This window comes from Phacochoerus africanus, chromosome 1, assembly GCF_016906955.1.
Source record: "Phacochoerus africanus isolate WHEZ1 chromosome 1, ROS_Pafr_v1, whole genome shotgun sequence".
NCBI classification, from domain to species: Eukaryota; Metazoa; Chordata; class Mammalia; order Artiodactyla; family Suidae; genus Phacochoerus; species Phacochoerus africanus.
This window is the reverse complement of record NC_062544.1, coordinates 180,706,935-180,717,344: the sequence shown is the minus strand read 5'-3', so window position 1 is coordinate 180,717,344 and position 10,410 is coordinate 180,706,935. Positions and strand designations below refer to the sequence as shown.

At 39.3% G+C, this 10,410-nt stretch overlaps 1 protein-coding gene across 1 annotated transcript; it reads right to left on the bottom strand.

The window, feature by feature from the left end:
• Window positions 1-7,304: 7,304 nt before the first annotated feature.
• ARL14 (ADP ribosylation factor like GTPase 14) lies at window positions 7,305-7,914 on the bottom strand. The gene has a single exon (XM_047755077.1). The coding sequence runs from the start codon at window positions 7,912-7,914 to the stop codon at window positions 7,336-7,338; it is 579 nt and encodes a 192-aa protein (XP_047611033.1). The 3' UTR covers window positions 7,305-7,335.
• Between the last annotated feature and the right edge of the window lie 2,496 nt (window positions 7,915-10,410).

Below are 10,410 nucleotides of genomic sequence, written 5' to 3'. Positions count from 1 at the left end.
CAGCATTGCCACAGGCTGTGGTGTAGTTCACAGATGTGGCTTAGATCTGGCATGGCTGTGGCTCTGGCTAGGCTGGCAGCTGCAGCTTCACCTCGACCCTTAGCCTGGGAACTTCCATATGCCACAGGTGCAGACCTAAAAAAAAAAACAAAAAACAAAAAACAAACAAACAAACAAAAACAAAAACAAAAAAAAGTTGAGGAAAAATTAAATCAGTATCCTTCCTGAATTGGCTTGTATCGCATGGGAGTCCTAGAATGGATAGTGAGATAGGAAATAGGGGATTTGTGTGGAAAGGAGACTGGGAAAAGGAGGGTTCAGGACACATGAGAGGATCAAGAAGGATGATCCTACTGTATTAGGGTAATTAGCAATGGTGGCTGTAACAACCTCCAAATCTCCATGGCTTAACACAGTAAAAGTTTGTTTCTTCTTCAAGTTACTGTTCTAGTTGAGAAAATTGAGGCTCAGAAAGATAAACTAAACTACCTAAGAGCCCAAACAAGTGACAAACCAAAATTCCCACACAGCTGTGGCTCCAAAGCCTATATTCATTTCAGTGCAGCACACTGCCTCTAAGGGAGGGCTTACTCTTGGATCCTGAGGTTAGAGTTTGACTAGCTGAGGTCCAGATCTGCCATTCTTTTTATTCTCCATTATTGCATTCATATAATATCCGGAGAGGCAGTCTCAGGCCCTGACAAGACCTCCATTTAGGCTTCAGACTATTCATTCATTCCTCCTACAAATGTCTTTTGAATACCTTTTATGTCCTTAGCACTATTCTAGGATAAAACAGTGAACAAAGTCCCTGCTCCCAAGGAGCTTACCTTCTAGGGAGGGAAAGAAACAATAAGGAAGTGAATGAGTAAATGATATAGTTTGAGGCCATTATAAATGTTATGAAACATAAGAAAGCATGGTGAGAGGAAAGGAGCGACAGGGATGAGGAGCATCATTTAGATAAGGATTCAGGGAATGTCTCTGCATATCTGGTTGGAGGGGTGAAGAATGTGAAGACTGAACCATTTAAGACCTGAGGAAAGTGTATTCTAAGCTGGAGAAACAGCTAATTTAGAGTTCCTGAGGCTGTAACAAATAGGCAGCAATAGAAAGACATCAAGGCAAGGAAGGTTGCCGGGGGGTGGGAGTGGGGGGGGAAGCATGATGGGGAGAAGTCAGAGGCAGGCAAAGATGGGGTCAGAGGTGAACAGAGGGGGTTAAGATAAGGTGGTGATGTGATCTGATTTTCATTTTTAGACCTTCCTGCAGAATTCTGTGTGGCGAATGCAGGCATCTGGTTGGGGATTGATGTTCTGGTGTTAGCGATGGGGATTAAACAGTGGCCAGAAGCGAGATGTATTTTGAAGAGAAAGATGTCAGAATTTGCCAATAGATGTGGGATATGAGGGGAAAGAAAGGTGGCTTCTTTTTGACTGAAGAAATACTCTGACATATAGTCCCATAGATTTATAGAAACAGAGAAATTTAATGGTAAAAAATGTATTGCCATATTATTGTTAAATTCACTGAGTAGTAGTACATGTGTATGTGTTTTTTAATCTTGGAAAATGGAGGATTAGGTTCAGTAATTGCTTAATCAGTTCTTCATTTCTTTAAAATAGTGTTGACAATATTTGTTATGCTTCCCTATAAGATTTCATGAGAACAAAATGAGGTAATATTTGTGAAAATACTACCCTGTAGTTATCATCTATAACCTACTTTTATATTTGTGTGGTATTTTCAAGGTAAAATGTTCTTTCTTGTGCTAATCTAATCTGCTAATAGTTAACACTATGCTAAAAATTTAGTGGACACTATATCCCAAATTACATTAAAATACTACTAGCACTGACAAAGGAGAAGTCTCTCTGGCTTCTGTCTTTCTGCTTCTCAGTGTCTGTCTCTGTCTCTGTCTCTGTCTCTCTCTGGAGAGAGAACTCATGCAAACAAGACTAGGCCAACCCCAAAGCCTGCAGAAGCCTAATAGATGGTGTTTCTTGGGTTGTTTTTCCACATACTCAACACACCTATGCCTCTGCAGATTGTCCCTTGCTGATACTACAAGGGACAAGCATTTCAGGACACTCCATCTGAAATTCCCTTGGTTTGGTAGAAGGACCCAGTTTGTTCATCATCAGAACACAGCAATGTTCAGCTTTTCAAAATGACAAATTGGATTTCCCATTGTGGCTCAGTGTAACCCGACTAGTATCCATGAGGATTCGGGTTCGACCCCTGGCCTCGCTCAGTGGATTAAGGATCTGGCGTTGCCGTGAGCTGTTGTGCAGGTCACAGACACGGCTCAGATCCCATGTTGCTGTGGCTGTGGTGCAGGCTAGGAGCTGCAACTCCCCTGGCCTGGGAACTTCCATATGCCGTGGGTAGGGCCCTAAAAAGACAAAAGACAAAAATTAAAAAATAGAATAAAATAAAATAACAAATTAATTTGAACACGTATCAGTCACTGTTGCTACATTGTTTATTTGCCATTCTTTATTCTTATATTGTGTAGGCTTTTTTTCACCTGGGAATTCTTAGAAAATCAGATAGAAATATTTAACTCATATTTACCTTTTAGACTCTAAATCTTTAACCAAGGAACATTTCAGAAGTGTGATTTTTGGTTGCTATAGATCCATGGCAGTGTGCTATTTTGATAAAAGTTTTGCCTTGTTACATAGATAACAATAAAATGTGTGATAACAATAAATATCAAGATGTAAATATTCACAGCCTTTTCCCTCTCACTTGCTAAGGAATATTTTAGTGTTGTCCATCTAGCCTTTTCCCTTTTCTTCAATTCTGGGATTTCTTAGATAGATCAGAATGAGGAGTACACAGGGGTGTATGTGCGTGTGTATGCACGTGTGCCTGTCTAGTGTTGGAGGGTGTGGAGGAGCCTGATAGCAAGATCAGGTGGGAAATGCCGAAGAAAGGAAAGATTAGTAAAATTTACATTGAAAAGAAGGCAAGTAACTGATGGAAGATAGATGGATCCCAGGGAAGAAAGGGGGGAAAAGCATGGGAATGTTTCTTACAGAATTTTAGTAGAGATTTTGAGGGACAGCTGCTTATGGGGGAGAGACGTTGAAATGACAGATAGGAAACAGCTACTTTATAAGTTTTGCTGTACATTAAGAATCCATCTACTCACCACACACACCACACACAATCTGAAGTAAAGATTTTAATTGCTTTTAAATATTTTTCGGGTCTGTTTTCTCTGAATTTTTCATTATGTTAAGACTGGGCCATGAAGGGCTTGACTTAATTCAGACTAACAAAATACTCAGGAATAACAAGAGACATTTTCTATTCTGATATTTTCTATAGAAATAAGCTAGTGACTCCTAATAATAAGATTATTAGGAAGATTTTTTTTTTTACACACACCCCCTGCCCAGTTTTATTAAGAAATAACTGATATACATCACTGGATAAGTTTAAGGGGCATAGCATGATGGTTTGATTTACATATATTGTGAAATGATCACCACAATAGGTTCAGGTAACATCAAACACCTCATATAGATACAATAAACAGAAAAGGAAGAAGAAAAGGAAAATTAAAAAAAATTCTCCTTGTGGTACAAACTCTTAGAACCTTCTTGACAAATTTCCTGTATATCACATACAGCGGTGCTAATTGTAGTCATTATGTTTCATATCATATCTCCTGTACTTATTTATCTTTTAACTGGAAGTCTGTACCTTTTTTTCCTTTTTTTTTTTTTTTTTTTTAAGAGCCATACCCTCAGCATATGGAGGTTCCCAGGCTAGGGGTTGAATCAGAGCTATAGCCGCCAGCCTACGCCACAGCCACAGGAACACAGGATCTGAGCCGCATCTTCGACCTACACCACTGCTCAGGGCAATGCTCGATCCTTAACCTACTGAGTTAGGCCAGGGATCAAACCAGCAACCTCATGGTTTCTAGTCAGATTCATTTCTGCTGTGTCACAACAGGAACTCCCTGGAAGTTTGTACCTTCTGACTGCCCTTCCCTAATTCCCCCTTTCCCCATTCTTTGCATCTTGTAACCACAAGTCTGATCTCTTTTTTTTAATGTTTGTTTTTTGTTTTTTGCTTTTTTAGTTTTCACATATAAGTGAGATCATAGAGTATTTATTTGTCCCTGCCTGACTTATGTCACTTAACATAATGCCTTTAAGGTCCTAGGAAGGTTTTTTTAAACCACATAGAAAAATGGTAGGGGATGATGCATTTTTTGAAAGATGCATATTTGCAGTTTTAATAATTTTGTGAATCTTGGAAGAACACTACTATGAAGCATTTACATCGCCACTCCCCTGAGATCTTCCTGAAATCAGTAACTCTTTTTGCCACAGCCTTAATTCATTCTGCCTGGCTTTTTTCAAAGAAATTTCTTAATATAAAAGAAATATATGTTGACCTGGATTTAATCTCTCCTACCCCAGCTTTACCGAAGCATAAGTGACAAATAAAATTATAATGTATTTATTTTACATATACAATAACATATTAAACTATGCAACATGATTTGATAACATTCACATTGCTAGAGGAGCCCCGCAATTGAGTTAACACATCCTCCATCACTTCACACAGTTATTTTTTTTTGGTTTGTGGGAATGCTTAAGATTTACTCTCTTAGCAAATTTCAAGTATACAACACAATACTATTAACTACAATCAGCATGCTGTACGTTATATCCTTAGAACTTACTCATAACTGAAATTTTGTACCCTTTTACCAACTTCTCCTATCACTCCACCACCACCATCACCAAACCCTGGCAACTTCCATCTACTTTCTGTTTCCATAAGTTTGATTTTTTTAGATTCCACATGTAAGTGAGATCATAGAGTATTTTTCTTTCTCTGGCTTATTTTGCTTATCATAATGCCCTCCAGATTCAATCATGTGGTCACAAATGTCAGAATTTCCTTCTTTTCATGCCTATGTAATATTCCATTGTGTATATACACCACTTTTTCTTTGTCCATTCATCCATTGATGAACACTTACATTGTTTCCATGTCTTGACTATTGTGAATGATGTTGTAATGAAGGTAGAAATCCATATGATATCTCTTAAAGGTAGTGATTTCATTTCCTTTGGAAATATACCTAGAAGTTGGATTGCTGGACCATATGATAGTTCTGTTTTTAATTTATCTTGGATTTACTTTTAGTTGGGCTCATTGAAGACAGAGGTATACCTTATTTGTAAAAGAATACCATGGCAATCAATAGCACAGGCCTTGAAGTCAGATACCTGAATCTGAATCTTGACTCTGCCACTCTCAGTTATATATACCAAACAGGTTTTTTTGTGTGTGTGTGGTTGTTATTGCTATTTAACTTCTTTTTAGGGCCGCACCCACAGCATATGGAAGTTCCCAGGCTAGGGGTCCAGTCGGAGCTACAGCTGCTGGCCTACACCACAGCCGCAGCAATGCTGGATCTGAACCACGTCTGCAACCTACACCACAGCTCACGGCAACACCGGATCCTTACCCACTGAGCAAGGCCAGGGATCAAACTAGCATCCCCATGGTTCCTAGTTGTATTTGTTTCCACTGTGCTACGACGGGAACTCCCTATTTAACCTTTAGTCTCAGTACTCTCATCTATAAAATTGAAATAATAATGCTATTTCTTTCAGGGAAGCTGTGAACATTAAATGAAAAGATTATGAAAGCATTTAACACAATTCTTGGCACACACAGTAGTCAGCCAATGGTGACAATAATTAGTTGTATGTCTACTTTATTATTTGAATCCCTACTATGTGGCACAGAAGGAGTTGTTGCTAAACAACAAATCATGACTAAGGTGAGAGAAGAAAACCACAGAAGGATTCCAGGGGTCAGCACACATGGTTTACTGTACCTTTATTTTTCTCAGTGACCTAAAGATTTGGAGTCCCAGCGGCTTCAGTGGGGGCTTGAGGCCCAAATGAGCCTTATTGGAGGTGGGGTAGGAGAAAAGAGTGTCTTTGTGAGTACTAGGGCCTTTCTGGGAGTTCTGAGCCTTTCAGGGGAATTCCAATTCAATCCCCAGTTTTCTCCCTTCCTCCTGTCCCCCACAATGTCTCTGGAGAGTCTCCTAGCGATGGGAAGTTCCAGTGACCAACCTGTACCTTCATGGGATCCCCAGGAGTTGGGGACTCTCTTAAACATCACCTCCTGCATGAAGCACTTCCTGTTTCCCAGGGTCAGAAAGTCTTTCCTGCAATAGCACTTTGTATTTATTGCCCTATTCTAGCTACTGGCTTTAGGTTGTTCCCCCTGTGAATTACCAGGTTTCCAAGAGCAAAGTCTGGCTCTGGTTCCTGTTTGATCAGTACAGTGAGCTGTACATGTGTTCCCAAGTAATGACTGTTATACTGAATTCTACCAAAGCTGGTCAGCTGAGCGATAAGCCCAGACCTTGCCCTAAATTCTAAGGTGCTACCCTGATTTCCAGAGCTTTAGTGTACAAATTTCTTCTCCCTATAAGAGAATACAGCCTCTGGGCAATTAACAGCCTAGAGTTCATTGTTTGACTCATTGTAGGAAGTTTCCAGCAGTAGATTTCAAAAAGCTGGCAAGAATGCAGAGAAGAAAAAACCAAAACCAAAAACCTTTACTTAGGGGATGGGGTTTACAAAATGTTAAGATCAAACATTTTCCTCTCCATAATTTATTTACTTATTTTTGTCTTTTTTGGGAGGCAGGGGCACAGCGGCAGCATATGGAGGTTCCCAGGCTAGGGGTCGAATCAGAGCTGTAGCTGCCAGCCTATACCACCGCCACAGCAATGCCTGTTCTGAGTTGCATCTGCGACCTACACCACAGCTAACGGCAACAATGGATCCTTAACCCACTGAGCGAGGCCAGGGATTGGACCTGCATCCTCCTGGGTGCTAGTCAGATTCATTTCCACTGAGCCACAACAGGAACTTCCTTCCTCTCCATAATTTAAAGTTCATTTTTCTACACCTATAACAGCTGGAAACAGTCTGATAGAATTCTGACTATTAGCAGCTTACTTAAACTTTGTTCTAGTAGTCATACGAAAATAATAAGGCAAAAATTGATTTGGTCCCCAATGTTATTACTCTAAATCATCCAACATGCACAAATTTATAACATTTTCATTCTCAATTATTACCACATAGTTTTCTAAAGAGCCTGGCCCAAAATAATATTTTCTAGATATCATTCTGAGTTGTTTAGTTGAATACAGGTGAAATAACATTTCAGAAAAAGTTTGCCAATTCAGCAACTTGCTTTTCTCACTTGGCCTAGAAACAAAATTACCCTTTCATCTTTATCAGTGTCTCTTTCCCCACTTGGACCTCAGTTCTGCTTAAAGAATGCTAAAGTGTCCCCTCTTGACTTCATGTGGCTTTTCACAAACCCAGTTAACTTCCGGAACCCCTCCATCAATCCATCCCCAGTGACGGCACAGCAGGGCTGCACGTACCAGTTCCGGTCACTGCAGAGTTTCTTCACTTTGAACATTCTGGTGATTTCCTCTGCATTCATTGCTCCAGGCACATCTTGTTTGTTGGCTAACAGGATAACAGGCACATTTTTAATGTGCTCATTCTTCAAAATGTGCTCAAACTCTCTCCTGGAGTCTTCCAGTCGCTGTGTATCTGAACTGTCCACAACATACACCAGCCCATCAGTGTTCTCACAGTAGAGACTCCATACGGTTCTCATTTTTTCCTGTCCTCCAACATCCCAGACTGTGAGTTGAAGACCCTTTTCCAACTCCATCATCTCCACATTGAAACCTATTGTTGGGGTAGTCTCAATATCCTTAGCAAGCTTTAATTTGTAAAGGAGAGTTGATTTCCCAGCAGAGTCAAGTCCCAGAAGAAGAATTCTGGCTTGCTTGGCTTTGGGATTTTTAGAATTTAATAGACCCATTTTAGGCTTTTTTTTTTTTTTCTTTTAAAGACCTTTTCTTTTGGCCAGAGACAATGTTTCCTCCCCAGGTCTTGCATGAAAATGTTAGGAGGAAAGAAGAGAGCAAATGCTTCAAGTTATAGTCTAAGAATAGGAACTTGTGTGCATTTATGTTGTAGCTTATCAAGTTGATTGTGGGCAAACAGTGTTTTATTTGCAGTCCCAGCCAATCCTGAGAAATCTGTGGTGTGAGTAACCAGGCAGTGTCATAGAAGCTCAAAGGGGAAATTCTTTGTAAGTGAGTAGAACCTAGGAGGGGCCCTGCCTGGGTGACAGTGCAACTTGTTGTCCTCCAGGTATTGGAAATCTAGGGTATTCAGTGATTCAGACATGCACAGGAAGCTTGGTTTGTTAGCAGAATAAAAACTTAATTTTATAAGTGGTTTGAAGAATTTCTCTAGTTATTTGACTGTTTATCTTATCCTAGTTGTAAATAAGTAACCAGACTTCTGAAGTTGTGAAGAGAGAGTTTATCTCACACTGCCCTGAGCAATATCTTTAGTACTTTCCAGATTACTCAATAGGAAACTTTAAACCACCCAAAGTTATCTGACCCTTACTCCCATAATCACATAGAGAATCACTTCTTTAATCTTCTAGATAGAAAACTTACACTATTAACAAGACAGAATTTATAGGAGGGGAAGTTGGTAACCCAAATACATTTTCAAATTAAGCAATCTAATTAAAGGTGGAAATTAAAAATGTATATTTATCTGCTCTCCTACTCAAGACTCCACCAAAACGATGGTAAAGGAATAAAAAGAGCATGTAAACTCAACACGAGCAGGAGAATCCATCAGAAGGTGAAAGATTCCAACAAAATTCTGGAAGGTGAAATAGAAATAGGGGATGAATTGCAACTAATACAACAGGATAAAGCTGAGGTCTGGAGTGCTAATACACAGGAAAGGGGCAAAATGAATGACTAGGCTTTCAGAGGGTTAACTGAAAGTCTGAGTAAGGAACAGAAAACACACACACACACCTCTGCTGGGTAACCATTTAGAACTAGATGTTTCTCCTTAGCCTCCCGAACCCCCCCCCCAAAAAGAAATTGTATGATGTCAGAGAAGAGACCCTCATGTTTTGGTAGTTGGGAGTTTACACATCATAATGCCTAACTCAATATTTAATTAACCTATAGGTAATATGGCAGCTGGCAAACTTCACTCATGTACACATAGTTCCCAGTCAGATTTTCAGTGCACAAAGTTTTTCATACGTAATACATAACATGCCTTTCAATATAATGAGAGAAAGATCAAGATAAAAATAAGAAGGCTTTAATAAAGTTTTAACAGAGGTACAGCAGGGAACAGAAGAAAATTTCAGGAAGTTCTAATTAATATTTCCATAAAGATTGAAAAGATATTGCATCCATAAAACAAGAAGTTGATGCTATTTAAAGGGCCACTCTGTGGGCAATGGGTTCCTACTGTATAGCACAAGGAACTGTATATGATTGGGTCACTTTGCTATACAACAGAAATTGAAGAAACATTGTAAGTTAACTATACTTTAATTTAAAAAAAGACCACTCAAGGAAGTTCCCATTGTGACTCAGTGGTAACAAGCCCAACTAGTATCATGGGGATGCAGATGTGATACCTGGCCTCACTCAGAGGGTTAAGGATCTGGTGTTACAAGTGAGCTGTGGTACAGATCACAGATGCAGCTCAGATCTGGCATTTCTGTGGCTGTGGTATAGGCTGGCAGCTGCAGCTCTGATTGGACCCTTAGCCTGGGAACTTTCATATGCTATAGTCCTAAAAAGGGGAAAAAAAAAAAAAAAAGCTACTCAAAAAAATACAAACAAGCAAACAAAAAACCACAGAACTCTTGAAAATTTAAAACATGATTTCCAAAATTTTAAAATATCAATAATAGGTTAGAAGAAAACCTTTCAAAAACTAGAAGGTAGAAACATGAAAGAAAAGATGAGATGTAGAAAATCAATCCAGAAATTTCAAAGCCTGACTTATAGGACTTTATTCTAGAGAGAACAGAAAACATGCAAAAAGGGAATTATCAAAGAAACAATATAACATTTTTTCAAAGCTAAATAATGTACTCTCCAAAGGGGGGAGTTTTATGTGTGTGTGTGTACATGTATATATATATATATATATATCTGAATCACTTTGCTGTCTACCTAAAACTAATACAACATTGTAAATCAATTATACTTCAATTAAAAAATGAATGAACTATTCAGAATGAAAGCCTTCCCTCAATGCTTTGCAAGTTGATTTTTTTAAAAGCTGTGTCAGAGTTCCCGTTGTGGCTTGGTGGTAATGAACCTGACTAGTATTCATGAGGACACGGGTTCACTGGCCTCACTCAGTGGGTTAAGGGTCCAGCATTGCTCTGAGCTGAGCTGTGGTGTAGGTCGCAGATGCAGCTTGGATCAGGTGGTGCTGTGGTTGTGGTGTAGACCAGCAGCTATAGCTCCAA

What these genes read in the sequence shown, in the direction of transcription:
- ARL14 (XM_047755077.1), bottom strand. Translation starts at nt 7,914, where the DNA reads ATGGGTCTATTAAATTCTAAAAATCCCAAAGCCAAGCAAGCCAGAATT.